Here is a 26,081-nt window from a genome sequence, read left to right as displayed (position 1 = left end):
TAGAATAGACAGACAAACAGACACACACACACACACACACACACACACACAAGAAAGCTGCCTTCTTGGGTTTTTATGTGTGCTTCATAGTGATGATAGACAAGTCATTGGTCATAGGCTGATTCAACTTCCTGCCCCTCTTCCTTCCCTGAAGGTTTAGAGGGTAGAATTGAAAGGTCCAACCCTCTAATCACATGGTTGATCCTCCTGGCAACCAGCCCCCCCTCTGGTGGGATCCCAAATCACCTATTATAACAAGATAACCATTTCATCTTTATGGCTTCAAACTGTTTTGGGGGAACTATGGATGAAGACCAAATAATATAACCAAATATATATTTCTTATAAATTGCAGCCACAAATTAGAGTTCTCATGACCTTTTCCCTCTTTTAGGTTGATTAATTTGCTAGAGCTGCTCACAGAACTCAGGGATATTTACTTAACTTTATAGCCAGGAGAAGAGATACATAAGCTGAAGTGTAGGAGGGTCCCATCTAAAGGAGCTTTCATCCTCATGATGGAGGTTCATTGCCCTCCTGATGTGGATGTATTTACCAACCAAAACCTCTCTGAACACTGTACTGTTGGGATTTTATGGAAGCTTCCTCATATAGGCTTGACCAATTATTAACTTCATTTCTAGCTCCTGTCCCATATCTGGAGGAAGATGGGTGGGGCTGAAAATTTCAAGCTTCTACCCCGGCTTGGATTTTCTGTTTGCCAGTCTCCATCTATCTAGGAGCCTACTCAGAGTCACCTTAATAGAACAAAAGATGTTCCTAGTGCACTTATCATTTAGGAATTTAAAAGGGTTTTAGGAGAACTGTGTTAGGGATATAGTCAAAGACAAATACCAGAACAAGAGATGCTCCTTGTTTTTTTATCACCTAGGAAATGACAAGCTTTTGGTAGTTCTTTGCCAGGGACCAGAGGCAGAGACTAATATTTTCTCTTATCTCATTAGTCACTTAGAAAAATCCGAGCAAGCCACTTTTGTTTTTTTTTTTTTTTTTGAAAAAAAAAATTTTTTTTAAAGATTTATTTATTTATTTATTTGATACAGAGAGAGAGAGAGAGAGAGCGCACAAGTAGGCAGAGGGGCAGGCAGAGGGAGAGGGAGAAGCAGGCTCTGCACTGAGCAGGGAGCCCAATGTGGGGCTCGATCCTAGGACTCTGGGATCATTACCTGAGCCGAAGGCAGCCACCCAACTGACTGAGACACCCACGTGCCCCGAGCCACTTTAAAATGACACTTACCGGGGCGCCTGGGTGGCTCAGTGGGTTAAGCCGCTGCCTTCGGCTCAGGTCATGATCTCAGAGTCCTGGGATCGAGTCCCGCATCGGGCTCTCTGCTCAGCAGGGAGCCTGCTTCCCTCTCTCTCTCTGCCTGCCTCTCCATCTACTTGTGATTTCTCTCTGTCAAATAAATAAATAAAATCTTAAAAAAAAATAAATAAAATGACACTTACCTTTATAGATAAAGTATTTTATATGAGAAATGTTGTGTTCTTCATTTCAAAAGTATACATGATCATATATCTGATAATGGTTTAGTATCTAGTATACCCAAAGAATTTCTAAAACTCAATAACAGATGGGAAAAAGGGCGACACCTGGGTGGCTCAGTCAGTTAAGTATCTGCCTTTGGCTCAGGTCTTGATCTCAGGGTGCAGGGATCAAGTCCCATATCAGACTGCTTGCTCAGTGTATACACACACACACACATATACTCTCTCTCTCTCTCTCTGACAAATAAGTAAATAAAAAATAAATCTTTAAATAAAAATAAAATAAAAATGGGAAAAGACTTAAATAAGTTTCTCTAAAGAAGATGATATAGTAATAGCAATAAGCATATGAAAAAGTCCTCGATTATCTTCAGTCATTAGAGAAATGCAAATTAAAACCACCGTGTACTATTACTTCACCCTTATTATGATGGTTATAACTTTTATTTATTTTTTCTTAATTTTTTAAAAAAATATTTTATTTATTTATTTGACAGAGAGAGATCACAAGTAGGCAGAGAGGCAGGCAGAGAGAGAGGAAAGGAAGCAAGCAGTCTCTCTGCTGAGCAGAGAGCCTGATGCGGGACTCGATCCCAGGACCCTGAGATCATGACTTGAGCCGAAGGTAGCGGCTTAACCCACTGAGCCACCCAGGCACCCGGTTATAACTTTTAAAAAGCAAGAAAAACCACATATAAGACAAACCAAAAAACCAGAAAATAACATGTGTTGGTGAGGATGTGGAAAAATTGGAACTTTCATACATTGTTGATAGATATGTAAAAAATTATATAGCCCATATAGAAAACTGTTTGGTGGTTCCTCAGAAAGCTAAACAGAATTACTGCATGACTAAGCAATTCCACTCCTACGTATATCTCAGAGAATTGAATGCTCGGATCAAACGGATCCTTGTATGCCCCTCTTTATTGCAGTATTATTTACAATAGCTAGAAGGCAGAAACAACCTAAATACCCAACAAAAGGTAGGTGGATAAATAAAATGTGGTAATAAATTCAATAGGATATTACAAAGCCATGAAAAGGGATGATATTCTGATACCTACTATAACATGAATGAACCTTAAAAATATGCTAAGTGAGGGGCGCCTGAGTGGCTCAGTGGGTTAAGCCGCTGCCTTCGGCTCAGGTCATGATCTCAGAGTCCTGGCATGGAGCCCCGCATCGGGCTCTCTGCTCAGCAGGGAGCCTGCTTCCTCCTCTCTCTCTGCCTAACTCTCTGCCTGCTTGTGATCTCTCTCTGTCAAATAAATGAATAAAATCTTTAAAAAAAATATGCTAAGTGAACTAAGTTATATCCAAAGGGACAAATACTGTATGATCCTACTTATTTGAAATATTTAGAATAAGCAAATTCATAGAAACAGAAGGTATATTAGAGATTACCTGGGGTTGAGGGGAGAGCAGAATGGGGAGTTACTGCTTATAAATAGTTTGTTATGGGGTACCTGGGTGGCTCAGTCTGTTAAAAATCTGCCTTTGGCTCAGATCATGATCCTGAATCCCAGCATTGAGTCCCTCATCAGACTCCTTGCTCAGCAGGGAATCTGCTTTCTCTCTCTGCCCTTCATCCCATTTGTGTTCTCTCTTTCTCTCTTTTTCTCTCTCACTCAAAGAAAGAAAGAAAGGAGTTTGTTTGGTAAAGAAGTCTTGAAAAAAGACAATAATGATGGTCACACAACAGTGTGAAAGTAATGCCACTGAATTATAAACTTAAAAATGGCTAAAATGACAGCTTTCATGTTGTATCTATCTTATGACCAAAAAAGGACAAGAATACCTTTGCACTAAACTGCCTCATTTTAGTATGCAATAGCAAGACCTTAGATTTTTTTACTATTTTTTAATGACCAATATTTTAATTACCTCCCCAAGTTTCACTGTTTCTTTTCATGATAATCACATACAGGGGACATACCATTGTCCGGCTGCTCTCCATGTAGTGTAAGAGTTGGGTACAGCATTTAATCATATTTGACTAGGTCAACTGGAGAAAAGGGGTTAGACTGAATGAAAAATATTTCAGGTAGAGGAAATGTAAGAAAAGTGTGAAACGGGTAAAATAAATCTATTAGTTGCTATGTTAGGATGGGCAATTAGCATGTGTTCTTTTAACATTTTTGTTGCAGTTAAAATAATTTAATTTTTTAACTTTTTAAAAAATTTTCAACATTTTATTTATTTATTAGAGAGAGATAGCACCAGCATGGGAGCAGCAGACGGAGGAGGGAGAGGAAGAAGTAGGCTCCCTGTTCCGATTCAGACTTGATCTCAGGACTCTGGGATCGTGACCTGAGCTGAAAGCAGATGCTTAACCATCTGAGCCACCCAGGCACCCCTAAAATAGTTTATAATAAATGGCTTCTACTTCCTCCATGGTACCCATAATTTCACTAAATTTTTATTTTGAGACCTGTCACCTTCTATTTTTTTTTTACCTTTTAAAATATAGAACATAACTATATTGATCTGCTGGGGCTGCCATAACAAAATACCATAGCGTGGCTTAAACAACAAAGATTTCTTTTCTCATAGTTCTGGAGGTCAAAAAGTCCAAGATCGTGGTGTTGTCAAAATTGGTTTCTGGTGTGGACTCTCTTCCTAGGTTACAGATGTATACCTTCTTGCAGTGTCTTCACATTGCTTTTCCTCTGTACTGATGGTGAGTGTGAAGGGATCTTTAGTCTTTTCCTCTTTTGAGGACATCAACTTGTGGGATTAGGGTTCTACCCATATGACCTCATTTAATTATCTCCTTAAAGGTCCTGTCTCTGAATATGATCACATTGGAGGTTAGAGCTTCAACATCAGGAATTCTGGTGGACATGGTTCAATTCCCAACAATACATGTCATACAGAAAAGTGTTATAAAGTAGAGATTGTATAGCTTAATTATGTAAAGCAAATGCCTGTGTAACTACCCTCCAGATCAAGGAATAAAACATTGCCAGTATTCAAAAGCTTCACCAGTTCCTCTCAGAGTCATCACATCTCTTTTCTTCTACCTGGAAGTAAATGCCATCCTGATTTTCATGGCAATAGATTTTTCTTACTTTGCTCTATAGCTTTGCCATCAGAGTTTATGTCTAAACAGTAAAGGTCTGCCACTTTGATAGCATCTTTTTGCATTCTATAGTGTCTAATTTTTTCCCCCCATTAATCTCACCAGAGGTGTATCAGTTTCACTAATCTTTTCAAAAATGCACATTTTGGTTTTGTCAATCTTCTTTATAGGGTGTTTGTTTTATACTTCACAAATTTCTACCCTGATCTTTATTTTTCTTCTTTTATAGAATGCCTATTTTGTGATTCTTTCTAATTTCTTATGATGTTGTCTTGTTATTTCTCAGCCTTTCTTCTTTTTTAATATGTGCATTTAAGTCTTTAAATTTTCCTTTTTTAGCGGTTCACTAGCTACATTCTACAAATTTTGATATGTAGTACATTTGTTGGCATTTGTTTTCACAGGAATACTTTAAATAATTTTTGGTGTTCATTTGATTCTGCTGGTTTTTTCTTCATGTTGCCTTCTCATGTGCTTGGTTTTGTTTGTGTGCTGGGCTCCTTATTTGAAAAATGAGTTGTAGGAATAATTTAATGTCTAGGATGATACTATCTTTTTCGTAGAGAATTTGTATTTGATTCACCCAGGTACCTGGTGACAGCAGTCCAGTTAAATGTTTTATTCTAAGTGTCATTTGAGATTTTCTGACTGTCTTTATTACTAAAAGATTTTCTGACCATTTTGTTCTAAGTGTCATTTGAGATTTTCTGATCGTCTTTATTACTAAAAAGTAGGCTTCAGACCATGCAAGAAGCGTTTTAATTCTGGTCACTCTTGCTCCCAGGATGTAGCCTGTAGTTCTGATCCAGTTAGGGGACTTTGGTGGACTCTACATAATGGACTTTGTTAGAGGTGGCCTTAGGGAGACCACCATGTAAGTCTGCAACTTGTTGTATTGCTTGGAGTTTGAACTTCCGGGCAAGAGTAGCTGACAGAGCTCTATCTATTTTGGTTTTTTACCTCTTCAGGTTCTTGGCTCAATAATCCTCTCTACCTTGTTAGCATTAGCAATCAACTTTAAAATAACACAAACTTGAAATGTATTTTATCTACCTTTTTAATTGCTGCAGAGATGGTGATATGAATTATACAGAAAGCAGAAACTTGTACATGGTATTTTGATTATTTGTTTACATATACGTCCTTTAGTTAGAGGTAGCTTTTACTGTTTATAACTCCACTCCTGGCAGTGCCTAATACATAAGTATATGAAAAATACTGAATGATTTTAGCATGGATTTAAAAAATATTTAGACAGGATGCCTCGGTGGCTCCATTGTTTAAGCGACTGCTGTCAGCTCAGGTCATTATCCAGGAGTTCTAGGATTGAGTCCCTCGTTGGGCTCCCAGCTCCTTGGGGAGTCTCCTTCTCCCTCTGACCTTCTCCCCTCTCATGCTCTTTTTCTTTCCCTCTCTTTCAAATAAATAAATAACATCTTTTTAAAAAATGTAGACAGACTTTCCTTTTACCCATCAAAGAAAAATAAAATGAATAGTTTAATGGCTTTATTTCTTCTAATACCTTCAGTACTAGTCTTAATAAATTTAGATGTTATGCTCTTCACAGTGGGAAGCCATGAAAGATTGTTGAAAAACTGTTTAGTGCTTTTTAAGTGCTATAAAAGTAGATTAATTTGAAAACTGTGTGTCAGAATAGATATTTTGTCAGGATGCATGTTACAGATACCCTCTAGTATGGCAATTTTCTAAGTGTGATCCTTAGTGCAGTACCATCAGCATCACTTGGGAACTTATCTTTTTTATGATGATAATATTCTTGGAAAATATTTAGCACAGATCCAATATTAGTTTTTCTTAGAATTAAATTATAATCCTATATGAAAGAAAAAAAAAGTTTATTAGAGCAAAATTATAATCCAGTTGAGTTCATTGAAAAACAAAAACTTACTGTATTAGGAAGATGATGTAGTTCTTACTTGACCACATCTGTCTTAATCCAGTTGTTTTGCTGGGATTGGATTTGTAAGGGCCCAACTTTCCTTAACAGTAGTCTCATTAAAAGTATTCTCTGAGGCTCCCATGTGGCTCAGTTGCTTAAGCATCAGACTCTTGATTTCAGCTCAGGTAATGATCTTAGGGTTGTGAGATTGAGCCTTGCTTGCAGCTGAGCTGGGAGCCTGCTTGGCATTCTCTCTCTGTCATTCCCTCACATGCTCTCTCTCTCTCTTAAAAAAAAAAAAAAAAGTTATCTATTTTGCACTGTTTTGTAATTTGTATCTACAATATAGTTCCTTATTAGTATATAGCATAATCATAAGCAGGGTTTTATGATTCATCTACTTCCTAGTAGCTTTAACATATTTTTAAATGAGAAGAGATTTCTGTTTTACTTAAAACTACTGTTAAACTTTAAAAACAAAAGCTTCATATAGTCACTTGATCATTTATGTTTTGCTCACTAATTTTCTTTGAGTCCTTTGGCAAAATGTTTTAATCTAAGATTGAAAACTCCTTTCATAATTGGATAGGCTTATATAAAAGGGCACATTCTTATGTTTAAAAACATTTCATCATTTTATAGCTACAGTGTAAACTTTGACACCAATTTGAGTGTTTAACATAGAGTAATAACGTGAAAAGAAAAGTACTTTAACTTTTAATTTTAGCTTTAATATATATTTTTAAAGATTTTATTTATTTACTTAGGGGAAAAGAGAGCACATTAGCAGGGAGGAGTAGCAGAGAGAGAGGGAGAAGCAGACTCCTCCCCACTGAGCAGGAAGCTAAAAGTGGGGCTCGAACCCAGGATCCTGAGATCATGACTTGACCTGAGGGCAGACATTTAACTGACTCAGCCACCCAGGTGCCCCCAAGCTTTAATATTTATGTTCTTAAAAAATAGAAGATCCAATAAAGCAGTACCTCATATAGATCTGTACGTTGACAGTGCTTCTTATAATATTATAATTCTTTGGTATCCTCTTGTGTTTCGTTACTTGTTTAAACATTGATCAAGTTTCCATAGTTGTAGAGTATGGAATATGTTCAAAGTGATTTGGATCAAAAAATCTTTTTTTTTTTTTTTTAAAGATTTTTTATTTATTTATTTGAGAGAGAGACAGTGAGAGAGAGCATGAGCGAGGAGAAGGTCAGAGAGTGAAGCAGACTCCCCATAGAGCTGGGAGCCTGATGTGGGACTCGATCCCGGGACTCCGGGATCATGACCTGAGCTGAAGGCAGTCGTCCAACCAACTGAGCCACCCAGGCGTCCCAAAAATTTTTTTGAAAGTAAGTGACATCAGTCTCTCTGATCATAGAAAAATCTGAATGACAAGTTTTAACAGTATAACTTTTTATAAACTCAGTCATCTTAATGTGAATTAGTTGCAAAGTGAATCATTCTCACTGAAATAAGTGGCCTGCTATTATATTTTCATACTTGTATACATAATGTATATACATACATAAATGTAATGATAAGTATTTATCATTATATTTAAATTATCCTTAAAATTTCATTTAGATAAATAGCACTTTTTGGAGTGTGAAATTAAAAAATTGATTACATAATTTTTTTTACCAAAGGAAGGTATGAGGTTTTATATACATACTTCATAAACATGATAAACATAATTTTAAAATAAAATACAAATAAAATATTATAACAAGGTTTTAAATGTATGAATTCTATGGAGGAAGAGATAGACTTCGCTACAGTTTATTACAAAGCTAGGGTTATATTTTGTTATTTATGTAAAATGGTGTTCTTTGTTGAGCTTCTTTCAGTGCTAGGAGAATTGTGTAGTTCCATTGATTGCTTCCATGCAGTGGAAATCTGACCTTCAGCAGATGTTTGAGAAATTGCCAGCACACCATAATCAGCTGACTAGAGAGTTTCCCCCCTTATTTGACAGATATTTAACTGCAGTAACATGCCAAAGAAATTTTAAACTTTTTTGGTAATATCAAAATTTTCTACAATATTAAAAACACACTAAAATATTGACAACAAGATGGATTATTTTCTCTAGTTATTGATTACATTTCAGGTGATTTTTACATGTTGACATAAAAAATACACTAAGAAGATTATTATTGTTGAGTGAACAGTATTTTACATTCTTATTGAAAATATTTTTGCCTGTAAAATATCATTAAGGATTGAAATAAGTAATTTTTTTCTTGGTCCTGTTTTTCCTTGTGCAGTTTAAACATGACAAGTTTCTTTTTTATTTTAGTGTTCTTATCTAGTTCTTATTTAATTGTAAGTATCCTTTAAAAGTATAGGCTCTTTTATAGAGATTAAGTGTATCATGGAGGATTTATCTTTTGTGGAACTCCAGAGCAAGGTGCTGCACAATTGCATGTTAAAGCCTGTTCTCAGAAGGAGAGGGTTTTTAGAGGATGTATGGGATTCAGCCGTGTAGTTGTGGGAGCTCAGCATGAACACTCTGAGCTCTGTTTTCTTCAGTTTCATCGATTGAGTATACAGAAAGGCAGGGGAAGGAGTGCCTTGATGTTTGAGAATCAAGTAATGAATTGATAGTACCAACAGTTGCTAGACTGGATCTTTTCCTGCAGGTGCTGCTATTCCATAGGACATTGCAGTTGCTTTTTATTGTGTCAGATGTGCAAAAAAACAGTTTTCATTTTGAGGAGAGTTAAAGTAATATAATCCTCAATAGTTCCATTTTATGGTTTTGTAATAATTAGTTATGCCTTAGGTTTATATACTGATTAGTTCTTCTAAATAAAGGTTTATGATGAAGTTACAATTAAATTAAGTGTCAGTATGTGCTTATGTGTCACCTTGAAAAATATAGATGTTATTTTAAAGTCATACATTCAATAGATTGAGTATCAGAAATTCTAAGAATATGCTAAGCCAAAACTTAAAAAAATCAAACATCTGTGCTATAGTTTTGTTGAATCAACATGAACCAAATTAATGGCCAGTATCCATTGTACTAAGTGATAACCAGTTTCATGTTTGCATATAAAAGTGTTAAAGAGAACAATATGGATCATTATTCCTCCAGTAATATTATTACATTACGGTAACCTTTCATACTAATGCTTTCGTGCAAAAATCATGTGTGAGGTTTTATTAGGTGAGTTATATAATTTATAGCAAACTGGTGGCTTTAAAATATATAGATAGTATACTAAAGTTTGTTTATTTTTAGGGCACTAAAGTTTTAAATTTTAATGAAGTGTATCTGATCTGTCTATAATGTTGTGATATTACATACTAATATTGAAGTTTTAGGTAAGTCATTTTATGTGAGGAAAAATTATGTTCTTAAGTGAGATTTGGTAAGTAACCATATCTTATCCATACCCACATTGCTACATTTACTCAATTTCAAAAGTGCTGGAATGAAGTTGTATTTTAAGAGGGTATTAGGTTATAGAGTTGGCAACAGCAGAGAAAAATTTATCTAATCAAATTAACTCTTAAAACCCTTTTGGGGAAGACTAACCTGTTGCTTTATCATTCATCTGACACTGCTGGCTTTTCTTGTTTTAGTAATGGAATAGTTTTGTTTTTGTTTTTGTTTTTGTTTTTTGTAATGTGGGGTTTTTTTGGGCGGGGGTAATATTAGATGAAGTGATTTTCTTACACTTACATCTTTCTTGTATCTCCAGATATTAAAATCACACTCATCTTTTGGGCAGGGTTGTCCCTTTATGAGAGCCATGAGAAAGCTGTGAGGAGAGTTCTAGCTTAAGAAATTAAAGGGTCCTTTAGATCTCTAAATTGAAATTTCTAAACTGGAAAATATACCACAGAGACTCAAGTGTGCTTTTTAAAGAGGAAAAAAAAAAAAAGTTTGTAGTGAAGATTTCCTGTTAAATAAAGTTTTCTTAATAATAGTTTTGGAAGGATGTGTAGTATTCAGTTGATTTTAAGAAATAGAGTTATCTTTGTAAAAGTCTGTGCTTTTCATTCCTTCAGTATCTAGTGATCTTTTACTCTGGTTCTCATTCAGGTGTAGATAGAATCAATCAACTTTTTGTTTCGTTCATTGATGTGGAATGTCATTGTGCTTGTAATTTTGAAATCCTAATTTTCATCACAAAATTTTGTAACTGTCATCTATTCAGCTTTTAATCTGACTTGAGGAAGAAAAGTGTAAATGTTTGCTGAAGTTAAAAGGATATGCTTTACTTAGATTTCCTAGCATTCTTCTCTGTCTCTCTTACCCATAGCTTACATAGATCCTCTGCCATTATCTCCTGATACCATTTTTTATCTCCTAGCAAAGCAGGAAAGAATAGGTTCAGCATAAGGTAGCTGTGAAGGACTTTTCTCCCCCCAGAAGGGAGTTTAGCTAACTATTTTACTAAATGAATCTAAGATTTCCTCCTTCTCAATAGTGGAAACTGTTGACATTGAATGTTCCTACAATATGAGATTGTGTCTCTATTTTGTAAGACTCTGCTGAGGGAACTCGTATTAAAAATCTATACGTATTAAGCTAGAACATGTTCATTTAAAAATATCTTATTTAAGAACATGTCATTTAACAGAGGTTAATTTATTTCATCCTTAACATATTTAAGATGGCAAAACATAAATAACCCCTTTTGGTATTCAGCACCCAAACTGTTTACGTCCAAACAGTGCTGTCAAATCTAAATAATGAAGAGTACTTGTCTTCGATCTATTTTCCTATTATCTCTTTCAGATAAATACACAAACACATATATTGAAAGATGAGACTAAGTATTTGGAAATTATCTTTCACTGTGCCTGATTACTATGGGTTAAGTCTTAAGATAGCTCTGAACTGGGGGCACCTGGGGGGGGTCAGTGGGTTAAAGCCTCTGCCTTTGGCTTGGGTCATGATCCCAGGGTCCTGGGATGGAGCCCCACATCCGGCTCTCTGCTCAGCAGGGAGCCTGCATCCTCCTCTTTCTGTCTGCCTCTCTGCCTACTTGTGATCTCTGTCTGTCAAATAAATAAATAAAATCTTAAAAAAAAAAAGATAGCTCTGAACTAGTAAGTCTTCAATCGTAATTTATTTAGCAAGTTTTTGTGATTATTATTTTGATAGCATATCCATGTGTTGTGGTCTATTACTTCTTTTTAAAAATTGTATCATACAGAATATACACTATATTTTAGCTTAAAGGAATCGATTTTTACCTACTCATGTATCTACCATCCAGATCAAGATATAGAATGTTTCTAAGGTACTATCCTTACCCAATTGCCCCTTCCCAGTCTATACTGATCCTCCTCTATTCCACTAATTCTATCAGTATGGATGAGATTTGCCTATTGTTGAACTTCAGGGGCATTTGAGTGGCTCAGGCGGTTACGCTTCCAACTCTTGATTTCAGGTCAGGTCATGATCTGGGATTGAGCCCCATGTTGAGCTCTGCATTCAGTGTGGAATATGCTTGAGATTCTGTTCTCTCCCTCTGCCCCTCCCCGTGTGTGTGTGTGTGTGTGTGTGTGTGTGTGTGTGTGTTCTGCTTTCTCTCAAAATAAATAAATCTTGAAATAAATGGAATCATGCAGTGGCTTTTTTCTTTTTTTTTAATGCAGAGGCTTTTGAACCCTATGATATCTGTGAAATTCTTGGTCTTAGTTTTCTAAGGCTGCATTAACATATCACTGCAAACTTGGTGGCTTGAAACAGTAGAAATATATTTTCTCAATTCTGGAGGCCAGAAGTATGAAATCAGGTTGTTGGCAGGGCCTCACTCTTTCCTTAGGCTCTAGAGGAGAATTTTTCCTTACCTTTAAAGGGAAGCATGACCCTGAGGACACTTGATTTCGTACTTCTGACCTCCAGAACTGTGAGAGGATAAATCTCTGTTTTTCTAAGCCACCAGGTTTGTTAATACATTCATCTGCATTATTAGATTTACAAGAAGTTCATTCTTTTTTTGCCATGTATTATCCCATTGTATGAATATATTACTATTTAGCTGTCTTTTGAATGATGGGCATTTGGGTTTTTCCCACGTTTTGGCTTCTGAGTAAAGTTGCATTTACTTGGATTTTTTAGCCATTCTCATAGATAGTCCAGAGGGGCTATTGTAATTTTAATTTACATTTACATTGATGAGTAAATTGCTTAGTGACTTTATATGCTTATTGATGAGCATGCATATTCTCTCCCATTTTTTTGAAATGCCTGATCAAGTCTTATACCTATTTAAAAATTTGGATTGTTTTTTTATTTCATAGGAGAATTTTATATATTCTAGTTATAAGTTACCAGCAGCAGGATTTGGGACTAGAGAGAAGCAAATGAGGCACCTAGGGTGCAAATTTAAGGAGGCACCCACTCTTAGGTTTGAGTTCCCTATGTTCCCAGATTGCATTTCCCCCAAAGTATTCCTGTGGGTCACTCTCTAAGCCTCTATTAAAAATGTTTCCTCATTAGAAAGTTATTATATCTAAATTAGCATCCCACTCTTCTGCCATTCTGTCATCCTAGACACCTGTTTTTGTTCATAGCACTTACCACCAAATGACATACTTATGTGTATGCTTTCTTATTTTTAGTTTAATGCCCTTCAAAAGAAAATAATGCTCTATAAAGTAGGGGTTTTCTTTTTATCCCCTGCTGTTTATGAGTCCCTGTTTACGATTAGTGTGTGGCATGTAATAAAGCTGTAAAAAATACTTATTAGATATTAATAAAACAATGAACTTGAGACAAGCAAGTATCCCCCCCAAAATTTCCATTTTAAGCATGCTAAATATACTTTGCAGATAGTATAGTTAGAGGTTGAACTAGGTTAGCAATTGGCAAATATTTTTTGTAAAGGTCCAGAGAGTAAACATTTTATGTTTTGTGGCCCTTATAGGCTGTGTCACAACTGCTCATGTGAGAGAAACATTTCTCACATTTCTCATGTGAGAAAACATTCATGAACAATGGATAAATTAATGAGAATAGCTATGTTTCAATAAAAGTTTTTGTATAAAAACAGATGGTTGGCTTGTAGGCCATATTTTGCCTACTGCTGGACTAGGTAATGGAGAACTATAAACGTGAGACTTAGAAGCTTGATCATCATTCAGAAAGTAGTCATGATATTTTACGTTAATAAAGTGAGATGACAAAAGGAATTGTTCCAAGAAAATTAGTCTGGCAGTATTAGGTAAGCTAGAGAAAAATGTGATTGGAGGCAGAGAAAATAGTTAGGAAACATAGAGATTACTATACATGAGGCACTTGTACTGAATCTTTATATTTATTAATTTATTTCATCCTCACAAAACCATGTGAAGTAGATACTGCTGTTAAGTAAGGGAGTGTAGCATGGAGAAGTTAAGTAATTTACCCAGGTTCAGACAGGTATTAAGTTGTGGAGCAGTAGTTGAAGATTGCTCCTTATCAATGTGCTGTTTTGTTACATCTCATAAAGTAGTTGGAGCTAATCTAGAATATTGGCAGTGAAAGGGACAGGACACCCACCTCTCCTCTGATAACCGTCTGTTCTCTATATAAAAAGTCTGTTTTTTGGCTTATCTCTTTTTTTGTTTGTTTGTTTCTTAAATTACACATATGAGTGAAATCATATGGTATTTGTCTTTATCTGGCTTATTTCACTTAGCATTATAGTCTCTAGATCTATTCATGTTGTTGTCAAGATTTAAATCTTTTTTTTAATGTCTGAATATTATTCAGACCATATATATATATATATATATATATATATATACACACACACACCCATACACATACATGCGCGCACACGCGCGTGTGTGTGTGTGTATCACATATTCCTTATCTACCGTTCATCAGTCAGTGGACATTTGGGCTACTTCCAAAGTTTTGCTGCTGTAAATAATGCCACAACAACACAGGGTATATAGATATCTTCGAATTAGCACGTTTGTATTCTTTGGCTAAATACTCAGTAGGAGTTTTAATTTTTTGAGGAACCTCCATACAGTCTTCCACAGTAGTTACACCAGTTTTGCTTTCCTACCAGTGGTGCACAAGAGTTCCTTTTTCTCCACATCCTTGCCAACATTTGTTGTTTCTTGTGTTTTTTATTTTAGACATTCTGACCAGTGTAAGGTGATACTTCATTGTTTTGATTTGCATTCCCCTGATGATAAGGGATGTTGAGCATCTTTTCATGTGTCTCTTGGCCATCTGTGTATCTTCTTTGGAGAATGTCTATTCTTTATACCATTTTGTAATTCTACCATTTGGTTTTTTGGTGTTGAGTTGTGTAAGTTCTTTATATTTTGAATACTAAACCTTTATTGAATATGTCATTTGCAAATATTTTTTCCCATTCAATAGGTTGTCTTTTAGTTTTGTTAGTAGTTTCCTTTGCTATGCAGAAGATTTTTCTTTTTTTTTTTTTTTTTTTGTAGTCCCAACAGTTTATTTTTTTAAGGTTTATTTGTTCTTTTCTAGTAACTTCTGTACCCAACGTGGGGCTCAAACTTCGAATCATGAGATCAAGAGCCGCATACTCTTCCAGCTGAAACAGGCTCTTCTCAGTAGTTTATTTTTGCTTTTGTTTCCCTTGCCTCAGGAGACATATCTAGAAAGATTTTTGTTTTAATTTAAACAGTTTTATTTATTTATTTTTTTATTTGACAGACAGAGATCACAAGTAGGCAGAGAGGCAGGCAGAGAGAGGAGGAAGCAGGCTCCCCGCTGAGCAGAGAGCCGGATGTGGGGCTTGATCCCAGGACCCTGGGATCATGACCGGAGCCAAAGGCAGAGGCTTTAACCCACTGAGCCACCCAGGCACCCCTAGAAAGGATGTTTTTGCCAATGTAAGAAAAATTATTGCCTCTGCTCTCTTCTTGGATATTTTTGGTTTTGGGTCTCATATTTAAGTCCTTAATTCATTTTGAGTTTATTTTTGTGTATGGTATAAGAAAGCAGTCCAGTTTCATTCTTTTGCATGTAGCTGTCCAGTTTTCCCAAGATCATTTGTTGAGGAGACTGTTTTTCCCATCGTGTACTCTTATCTCCTTTGTTGAAGATGAATTGACCATGTATGTAAGTTTCGGTTTATTTCTGGGCTTTCTTTTCTATCCTATTTATCTCTCTGTTTTTGTGCCAATACCATACTATTTTGATTACTACAGCTTTGTAATAGAATGTGAAGTCTGGAATTGTGATACTGCAGCTTTTTCTTTTTCAAGATTGCTTGGGCTATTTGGGGTCTTTTGTGGTTCCATACAAATTTTAGGATAGGTCTAGTTCTGTGGAAAATGCTGTTGATATTTTGATAGGGATTACATTAAATCCATAGATTGTTTTGGGTAGTAAGGACTTTTTTTTTTTTTTAAAGATCTATTCCTTTATTTTAGAGACTGAGCATGAGTGGGAGAAGCAGAGGGAGAGTAAGAGAGAATCTCAAGTAGACTCTGTGCAAAGCATGGAGCCCAGTGTGGGGTTTGGTACGAAGGACCAGGACCCTCAGATCATGGTCTGAGCCCAGCATCATGTGCTTAACCAACTCCGCCACCCAGGTGCCCCTGGGTAGTATGGACATTTTAACAATACTTGTTCTTCCAGTCCATGAGCACAGAATATCTGTTCGTTGTGTGGTCTTCAGTGTCTTTTCATCAGTGTTTCAGAGTATAGGTCTTTTCACCTCTTTGGTTAAATATATTCCTAGGTATTTTATTAATAGTGCTTCATTATTACTATATAAAAATTCAGTGTATTTCTGTACATTCATTTTGTATCCTCTGATCTTACTGAATTCATTTCTCAGTTCTAGTAGGTTTTTTTTTTTTTTTTTTTTGGTCGGAGTCTTTAGGGTTTGCTATATATAGTATCATATCACCTGCAAATTGTGAAAGTTTGACTTCTTCCTTACCAGTTCAGATACCTTTCATTCCTTTTTCTCATCTGATTGCTGTGGCTAGGATTTCTAGTACCGTGTTGAATAAAAGTGGAGAGAATGGCATCTTTTTCTTGTTCCTGATCTTAGGAGAAAAGACCTTATTTTTTCCCCATTGAGTATTTTTTCCCCCATTGAGCTATTAGCTGTGTATTTTTCATATATGGCCTTTATTATGTTCAGGTATATTCCCTTTAAACCTACTTTGTTGAGGGTTTTATTATGAGTGGGTATTATACTTTGTTAAATGCTTTTTTTTTGCATCTACTGAAATGATCAGTCATATGGATTTTATCCTTTCTCTTGGTGTGTTGTAGGACATTGATTGTCTTGCTCATCTCTTTTTTTTCTTTTTTTAAAGATTTTATTTATTTATTTGACAGAGATCACAAGTAGGCAGAGAGGGAAGCAGGGGGGTGGGGAGCAGGATCCCCGCTGAGCAGAGAATTCAGCTCCCAGAGAGACCCTGGGATTGTGACCTGAGCCCAAGGCATCAGTTTAACCCACTGAGCCACCCAGGTGCCCCTGACTTTCTCATCTTGAACCACTCTTGCATCCCAGGAATAAATCCTGAATGATTTTCCTTCCCTCCATCCCTTCTTTTTTAGATTTTATATTTTATTTTTAAGTAAATTATATACCCAACATGGGGCGCAAACCCATAACCCCGAGATCAAGAGTCACATGCACTACTGAGTGAACCAGCCAGGTACCCCTCAGAATGATTTTTTTTAATGTATCGTTAGATTTGGTTTGCTGATATTTTGTTGAGGATTTTTGCATCTATGTTCATCAGATATACTGACTGTAGTTCTCTTTTTGTGGTATCTTTATCTGGTTTTTGTATCAGGGTAATGGCTGACTTTGTAGAATGAAAATTGGAAGTTTTCCTTCCTCTTCTAGTTTTTGTAATAGTTTGAGAAGAATAGGTATTAAGTCTTTTTAAATACTTGGTAGCATTTAGGGCACCTAGGTAGCTCAGTCAGTTGAGTGACTGCCTTCAGCTCAGGTCATGATCCGGGGGTTCCTTGGATGAGTCCTGGGTGTTGGGCTTCCTCCTCAGCAGGGTGTCTGCTTCTCCTGCTTTTCTTCCCCCTGCTCCTGATCTCTCTCTCTCTTTCACTCTCTCTCAATAAATAAATAAAATTTAAAAAAAAAAAGTGTTTTGTAGCATTCACCTGGGAAGACCTTTGGTCCTAGACTTTTATTTGTTGGAAGTTTTTGATTACTGATTCAATTTTATTGCTGGTAATAAATCTGTTCAAATTTTCTCTTTCTTCCTGATTGAGTTTTGGTAGGTTTTGTTTCTAGGAGTTTATCCACTTCTTTCTTTCTTTCTTTTTTTTTTTTTTTTTTTAAAGATTGATTGAGTGATTGATTTGATAGTGATCACAAGTAGGCAGAGAGGCAGGCAGAGAGAGAGGAAGGGAAGTAGGCTTCCTGCTGAACAGAGAGCCTGATTTGGGGCTTGATCCCAGGACCCTAGGATCATGACCTGAGCCAAAGGCAGAGAGGCCTCAACCCACTGAGTCACCTAGGCGCCCCAAGTTTATCCATTTCTAATAGGTTTTCTGGTTGGTTGGCATATACAATTTCACAATATTCTATAATTTGTAATTTTGTGGTTTCAGTTGTTATTTCTCCCCTTTCATTTCTGATTTTGTTTTGTTGAATCCTGTCTCTTTTTCTCTGATGATTCTGGCTAGAGGTTTATCAGTTTTGTTCATGTTTTAAAGAATCAGCTCCTATTTTTATTGATCTGTCCTATTATGTTTTTTTAAGTTTCTATATTATTTATTTGTGCTCTGATCTTTATTATGTCCTTCCTTCTGCTGGGCTTACATTTAGTTTGTTCTTTTTCTTAGCTCCCTTACCTGTAAAGTTAGGTTGTTTATTGGAGATTTTTCGTGCTTCTTGAGGTAGGCCTGTATTGCTATAAACTTCCCTCTTAGAACTGCTTTTGCCTCATTCCAAAGATTTTGGACTGTTGTGTTTCATTTCATTTCTTTCCATGTAATCTTTTATGACTTTTTTTTTATTTCTTGGTTGACCCATTCATTGTTATTTAACCTCTAAGTGTTTGTGCTCTTTCCAGGGTTTTGTTTGTTTGTTTGTTTGTTTTGGTGGTTGACTTTCAGTTTCATAGCATTGTGGTCAGAAAACATGCATGGTATGACTTTGATCTTTTTGAATTTGTGGAATCTTGTGTGGCCTAATGATCTCTTCTGGAGAATGTTCTAGGTACACTTGAAAAGAATGCATATTCTGCTGTTTCAGGATGGAATGTTTTGAATATATCTGTTAAATTCATCTGGTCTAGTGTGTCATTCAAAGCCGTTGTTTACTTGTTGATTTTCTGTTTGGGCAAAGGCTAGCCTGGGAGGAGCCACAAAAATTGGTGGGCGGGGAATGCAGTTTTAACAGGGTATGTGCAGGTCTTCCTTCGGAGGGGTCCTCCACCACGAGACAGATCCCGCAAGGGTCAGGAGATGCTGTGTTGGCAAGGTTTGGTTTGAGCTTACAGGTGAGGGATCTGCAGCTCCAGGACTCAGGCAAGTGTGACTGTAAAAGGCAAATCCACCAAATCTGGGGGGCGGGGCTTGGTGTAAGAGTTAAGTAGTTGAATGTTGGTGTTGTGCTGGTTCCTTTGGGTGGCTGTGTGTTTATGCTGGTAGGCAGGGGAGGGAAATGGTGCCTGCCAGCTCCTTTGTTCCTGCACGAGTCTCCCCGTGATCTCTGCCCCTTTGGGACAAGCTCTCAGATTAGTAAAGCACTCTTCCTCTCATATACCCTGGGCATTTTTCAACCTGCTGCTTCTACACACTCTGTGGTTATTGTGCTGTCTTTTTAAAGGCAGGTGCTCACCTTCCTGTTGCCCTTCATGCTTCCTAAGAACTGGGCTGCTTAGTTTTTAAATTCCAGGCTTTAAGTCCCACTGATTTTTAGAACTAAGGAAATTCGGCCCCACTGCATTTTAAAGCCAGCTGTTAAGGGGGTTTGCCTTACCGCATGCAGGCTCCTGAGTATGATAGCCTGTTTCTCTCCCTTCTCTGCGCCAGGTGCCTTGAAAGGATCTGTATTTAAGCTGAAACTTGACCCATATCTGATTGTATATAGAATTCTGGATTAAGAGATTGGAAATGATTTTTCCTCAGAATTTTGAAAGCTTGATCTAATGTCTTCCTGATTCTGGTGTTGCTTTTAACAAGTTGTGCAGTTCTGCTTTTTAATCTTCCATATAAAAGAAGCATGTGGGATCTTCTCTTTTGTTTGTGCTTTGGAAGTTCATGACATTCCTAGATAGGAATCTCTTCATCTGAATGCTTATTGCTTTTTAGGAGTTGCTTTTCAGTCTGGGAACTTTGAGTTTCAGTTCTGGGAAATTTGCTTGAATTATTTCTTTAGTTCCCTCCTGGGTTTTTTTTTTTTTTTTCTCTTTACCAGAACTTTGTTTTGTGGTATAGGACCACACGGGTCCTCTTTCTACAATATTTTTTTCTCCCATATTTTTTTGTTGTAGTTAGTGGGAAAATTTTTACAACTTTATATTCTAAATCTTCTGTCGAGTTTTTTCATTTCTATCATAGTTTAATTTCCTAAAGTGTTTTTGTTTTCTAGCAAACTTATTTTTTGATAGCTACCTATTTCTGTATTTTGATTGTTAAATTTATTGAGAATATTAATATTAGGGTTTTGTGGGGGGGGTTTGTTGTTGTTTTTCTTTTTGTTTTTTTGTTTTGTTTTGGCTTTCTTCTCCTTTCAGAGTCTTCTTGTCTTTCAGTCACTTTATTTCTCCATGTGTAATTTAGTCTCTGTGTTTTAAATTTGATATTTTCCTCACATGAAATATGTGATGATTCTGACTACTCAGATTTAATAGCTTTAACACTTTAAAATATACTGGGAGCTCTGAGCAACAGGGGCAGGATTTGTTGACTATACTTTTAACTGTCTGGAGATCAGGCTTTTTTTTTTTTTTTTTTTTAACTTTATTTATTATTTCTTACATAGCACATACCTCCCCAATGGATGAGGCTGCTTTTTTAGGGAATACCTAATGTCTGTATTTAGGTGTGTTTAAACTGATCAGGTTTCCCAGAGGTATCTGCCAATCTTTTCCCTCTCAAAGTTTATACCCATTGAAGTAAAGGAACAAAACTAGGCATTTTGGGAGAGGTTTGGTTCTCAGCATATTTTATTATATAACTTTCGCTTGATTTTCCTCTTTTAGTAGCAGTCTCTGTCTTCAGTCTGCTTTAGTACACTCCCTTATTCATACACCCTTCAATAACCTTTTCTAGGGGGAGAAAACCTCCACTTCTACAAAGTGAAAGAGGAGGCAGTTGCTAGGCTAGATCAAGGAAAGATCTGGGTGTCTAGCTGCTCCTTAACCAGACTAGTATCATTCTTCTTATTAGTTCTCAACCAATATTAAACCATTGTGGGCTTCTGGGGCACTTAGGTGGCTGAGTTGCGTTAGTCATCTGACTCTTGATTTTGGCTCAGGTCATGATCTCAGGGTGGGCATGGAGCCTCCTTCAGATTCTCTCTCAAGAAAAAACAAAACAAAACCATAAAAAGACATAAAGAACTGTTGTGGGCTTCTGTGTTGTAAATTGGAGTGTTTATCAGCTTTCCTAAATTCTAACTTTAGCTTAACCTTTTATTTCATGAAGTCAGCACTGCTCTTGAAGTTATTTTAATATTAGTTGATTCTGCTTATTTTTCTAGTCTGTTGAAATTTATTGGAATCTTCATTTTATCATCCATCATGTTAATTATTATTAACTTTGCATCCTGTTGAGCCAGCTGAGTATCTTGACTGAAGTATGAAGTTCGAGCCCCATGGATTACTTTTTTTTAAATTTTTTTATTTTTTATAAACATATAATATATTTTCCCATGGATTACTTTTGAAGACATTCAATCACTTTTCTTTAGTTCTTGGTTAATACTGTAAGTTGTATTTTTTTTTTTCAGTCCAGCTATGAGTACCAAGTTATCCTATATTATTAATGACCTTATGTAGTTTTTAGTTTATTCTTCAAAGTATGTTCAATATATTTCCCTACAATATTAGAATTTTAAAAATCTAGTGTATTAGTTACACTAGCCTCCCTAAAAAGAAGAAATTTATCGATAAAGAAAAAACTTAAGATCATTGTAGTGAAATAAAATTTGCTCTTGGTATAACCTTTTTTCCTTTTTTAGTGCTTACAAGCCAACTTGCAAGTAATAATTTTTGTACTTTGGATATAGATCAACATTAATGGATTGTCAAGAGCCTTTTCAACTCAAAGAGTCTTTGTTTGATACACGATTTTCTTAGAAAAAAATGTTCCTCCATTTCCCAAGTCAGTGCATTTTAGGAATTATTTTCTTATGATGTTTTGCAGATTATACACATTAGAATTGCATGTCTAATTCAGACCTATGATTATTTAGGTTCTGTAGACAAAGACTAATTTAAAAAGTTAGCTAGGTATTCTCTTACTGTCTTCTTTTCTCATTTCAACTTCATTTACTTTTTAACTATGTTTCTTCTACCTTTTCCAGTTTTCTACTCAATTCTCCTTGGTGGAGAAGATGGATGCAAAAGAGGAGGTGTGAGTAGTTCTTTATTCTCTCTGCATCTGTTAACATTACATCATCTTTCCCATGCAGTATTCTTGTTTCTTCTTAGTTCGTCCTCTTACATTTATACAATCAATAGGCCTGTTTGGTTTTTCTTTGTACCACTGATAACATTTATTCTATTCTGATAATATTATAAATAAATATGGTTTTTGATATTAATTCATAAATATTCTTAGTTACATTTCCCTCCTTCCATTATTTATATATGTCCTTTTAAAATCTGACCTCAGAAAACTCTATAGTAGCCATATTGTTTCACTCACTCATCAACTTCATTTATTCAGTCCACTGACATTTATTAAGTTCCCAAAGTATATCAGGCCCTGAGAAATAAGAAATTGATATGACTTTTACTAGTAGAGTTCATACTTTCATAGGTAATATCTCCTCCTATTTCTTATTGGAATTATCCATATTTATATAATTAGAATTGTAATTTTTACTTTTTGGTCTCCAATTCACATTGTTGAATATTCTTATCTTTCTTGGAGCTATGTGTGATATTACAAAAGTAGACTCAGGTTTGAGTTCTAGCTCTGCCAAATGTTAACTGTGTAATGTTGAATGAATCACTTAATCTTTCTGGGTTTTACATTTCTCAGCTATAAGATATACTTAGTATCTACTTCGGGTGAGTTGAGAGGATTTAGTTGTTAAAAATGAATCGAAAGGAGTGTACCTACATGTACTATATAAGCTTCTTAAATTTAAGAAGTTATACTGTGGTATTCTTATAAGGCTTGCTACTTAGATGTTTATGGCAGTGCTTTTGAAATATGATTGTAGGCCTCTTTGGAAATAAGAACTGTGTCATACTGATATTATTCATTGCAACTAGTAAATAGCAATGACTCATTTTTTTGGATTGAATCTCCTAAGAAATGGACTTAAAACAAGGATTAATATAGTTCCTATTTCTTTTCATATATATGTACTATCTCTTGGTCACAATTCTGACATAACAGTGACAAATAGTTGTGTACCTGATAGCATAGCTTCAAAATACCTCAAGTAGAATTTTATAGAATTGTAGAACTTAAATATAGGCAGTTTTGCAGTGATAGTTGGAAAATTTTAATACCTTTCCTATAGCAGTTGATAGAATAACTACATAAAAAACTAGCAAAGACATTAAAGATTTGACATTCTCATTCATCTTGATTTAATTGATATTTTTGGATCACTGCACTTCATGCTGCAATAATACAGTTTCTTTTCAAGTGCACATGGTATATTTATCAAAAGAGACCATATGCTGGATCATGAAATAATTCTAAATAAATTTAAAAGGATGGAAGTAACACAAGAGTGTTGGACTTGGATCATGGTGGAATTAAACTAGAATAATAACAGTATGATGTCATTTGAATGTTTGGTTATTAGACGATACCCACAATTTGTGGGTCAAAGAAGAAATCACAAGGGAAATTAGATGTCATTTCAAACTGAATGATATAATGCACATAACAGAATGTATAGATGCATCTTCAGGGTTTAGAGAGAAATTTATATCTTTAAGTGCTTATATTAGAAATGATGGAAAATATAACCAATGACCCAGGGATTTACCTTAAGAGAGAAAAATAAGGGCAAATAAAACCCAGCTATGAATATGGCAGGAAAAAAGAGAAGAGTAGATCAGTGTGGGTCTTTTGGGTGTTTCAATTGGTTAAGCATCCAGCTCTTGATTGTGGCTTGGAACATGATCTCTGGGTCATGAGATCAAGCCCTGTGTTGGGCTCCACACTGGGGGATGGCCTTGCCCTTTGCCCCTCCCCCCACAACAAAGAGTAGATCAATGAAATAGCCTATAAAAGGGAAAAGGTGAACAAAACGGTACTGAGGTAATAATTTTCACCTGTCCGGTTCTTCCTCACTTCCCCTCTCCTTTCAAATTGCAACATACCCATTTGGTGAGACTGTGGAAAACAGGCACTTTCTCAGACCTTGTCTATTGGAATACAAAGTAGTACAACCTCGTGTATTGGGAAATTTGGCATTACCTAGCTAAATTAAATATTCATCTACTCTTTGATCAGTAGATCTCACTCCTAGAAATTTATCCCAAATATAGGGTGGCATAAATACAAAATGACATATGTACACGTCTACATTCACTGTAGCTCTGTTTGTAATAGCAAAAGACTGAAAGGACATAAGTATTCATTAGTAGGGTTTTCACTGCATACAATATTTATTATTATCCCGTGGAGTATTATATGGGTGTAAAAGCAAATTTGACAATTTATATTATTGTGCAGTAAAACTAATAAGTATGTTACTGTTTAAATATATTTATATGTATATACATTTCTAATTTTATTTTTTTTAATTTAGGAATTAATTAAAAAAAAAAAAAACTATTCCACTATAGGGAACAGGAAATAGAAGGAATAGCTAGAGTTCTGCAAATATACCTTGTTTTCTAGGTGTGATGTTTAAACCATGTAAATGTTTTACATAACTCTAAAATAAGTTTTAATTATTTAAAAAACAAGTGAAAGCAAAATGTGAAAGTGAAAGCAAAAATGAAACAAAAAAAGTGAAAGCAAAATGAGACAAAGAAGGAAGCCTAAGTGGTATAATTATAGGAAGAAACTATTTTAAGTGACTTTAAAACACAATAATTTGATTATACATGCTGGGTAGATTATACCCTGAGGACAGAAGAACAATATAAAAACTTTAAATGGTTTTCATTAATCATAGTGTTGTTATTATTCCCAAATTGTTGTATATATATTGTGCCATAAGGCAAATGATTTTAATTATTTGGTGACATTGTGTAACAGGAATCACATACAGGTTGGGAAAAGGGAGAAATAGAAATATAGGATCAAAATTTTAAATAGAATTTTATTTGGATATATCAGTATAAAATTACACTAACTCTTACCACAATAAAAGGTGAAATGAACACTCCTTAGAACCCAGACTGTTGTCTGTGGAAGCTGTTTCCCATTGAATGAAAAGTACTAAAGTTCCTTGGATATATGGTTAATTTCAGGTCTGGGACAGGAGATGGACAAGATGATCCTCGGATATTTTGTTATATCAGAAGTGGGAAAGCTATTAAAGACTACTAAGCTCTGTCTAAAAGACTCAGAAACTAATTAAAGAGGCGCTCACTGGCCAAAGATGGAAAATTTTGACAATAATAGAAATAAACAGGGATGCCTGGGTGGCTCAGTGGGTTAAGCAGCTGCCTTTGGCTCAGGTCATGATCCCAGGGTCCTGGGATCAAGTCCCGAATTGGGATCCTTGCTCAATGGGGAGCCTCCTTCTCTCTCTACCTCTGCCTGCCATTCTACCTGCTTGTGCTCTCTCGCTCTCTGACAAATAAATAAAATCTCTGACAAATAAATTAAAATAATAAAATAAATAAACAGAAAAAGAATAGAAATGAACAACTACAGAAATTTGAAGCATGCTACATTTACTTAAATCTGAGAGTTTATAATGATCCCTCGCCTAAAAAACACATTACCATTTTTTACCATTCCGGGAGGTTAAAATACTAACCTATTATTTAAAAAACTAATACTGCTGGTGGGAATGCAAGTTGGTACAGCAACTTTGGAGAACAGTGTGGAGATTCCTTAAGAAATTAAAAATAGAGCTTCCCTATGACCCTGCAATTGCACTACTGGGTATTTACCCCAAAGATACAGATGTAGTGAAAAGAAGGGCCATCTGTATCCCAATGTTTATAGCAGCAATGGCCACGGTTACCAGACTGTGGAAAGAACCAAGATGCCCTTCAACGGATGAATGGATAAGGAAGATGTGGTCCGTATACACTATGGAGTATTATGCCTCCATCAGAAAGGTTGAATACCCACCTTTTGTATCAACATGGACGGGACTGGAAGAGATTATGCTGAGTGAAATAAGTCAAGCAGAGAGAGTCAATTATCATATGGTTTCACTTATTAGTGGAGCATAACAAATAACATGGAGGACATAGGGAGATGGAGAGGAGAAGGGAGTTGAGGGAAATTGGAAGGGGAGGTGAACCATGAGAGACTATGGACTC

At 35.7% G+C, this 26,081-nt stretch overlaps 1 protein-coding gene across 5 annotated transcripts in view; it reads left to right on the top strand.

Moving 5' to 3' along the window:
* JMJD1C (jumonji domain containing 1C) overlaps nucleotides 1-26,081 on the top strand; it is a gene marked incomplete at its 5' end in the record, with an annotated part of 325,008 nt that overhangs the window by 91,014 nt on the left and 207,913 nt on the right. The window contains one exon of one of the 5 annotated variants that reach the window (XM_082720120.1): nucleotides 21,965-22,014. The exons of 3 other annotated variants lie outside the window; for them this stretch is intronic. Coding sequence is in view for 1 of the 2 variants with exons in the window: in XM_082720116.1 (XP_082576242.1) it covers nucleotides 21,965-22,012 (48 nt within the window). The remainder of the gene's footprint in view (nucleotides 1-21,964; nucleotides 22,015-26,081) is intronic. One more of the 5 variants, XM_082720116.1, reaches the window with a different exon arrangement.

Source organism: Mustela nivalis, assembly GCF_964662115.1.
Source record: "Mustela nivalis genome assembly, chromosome: 2".
NCBI lineage: Eukaryota > Metazoa > Chordata > Mammalia > Carnivora > Mustelidae > Mustela > Mustela nivalis.
The sequence above is the reverse complement of the archived record's forward strand: the minus strand, read 5'-3'. Positions and strand labels throughout refer to the sequence as shown.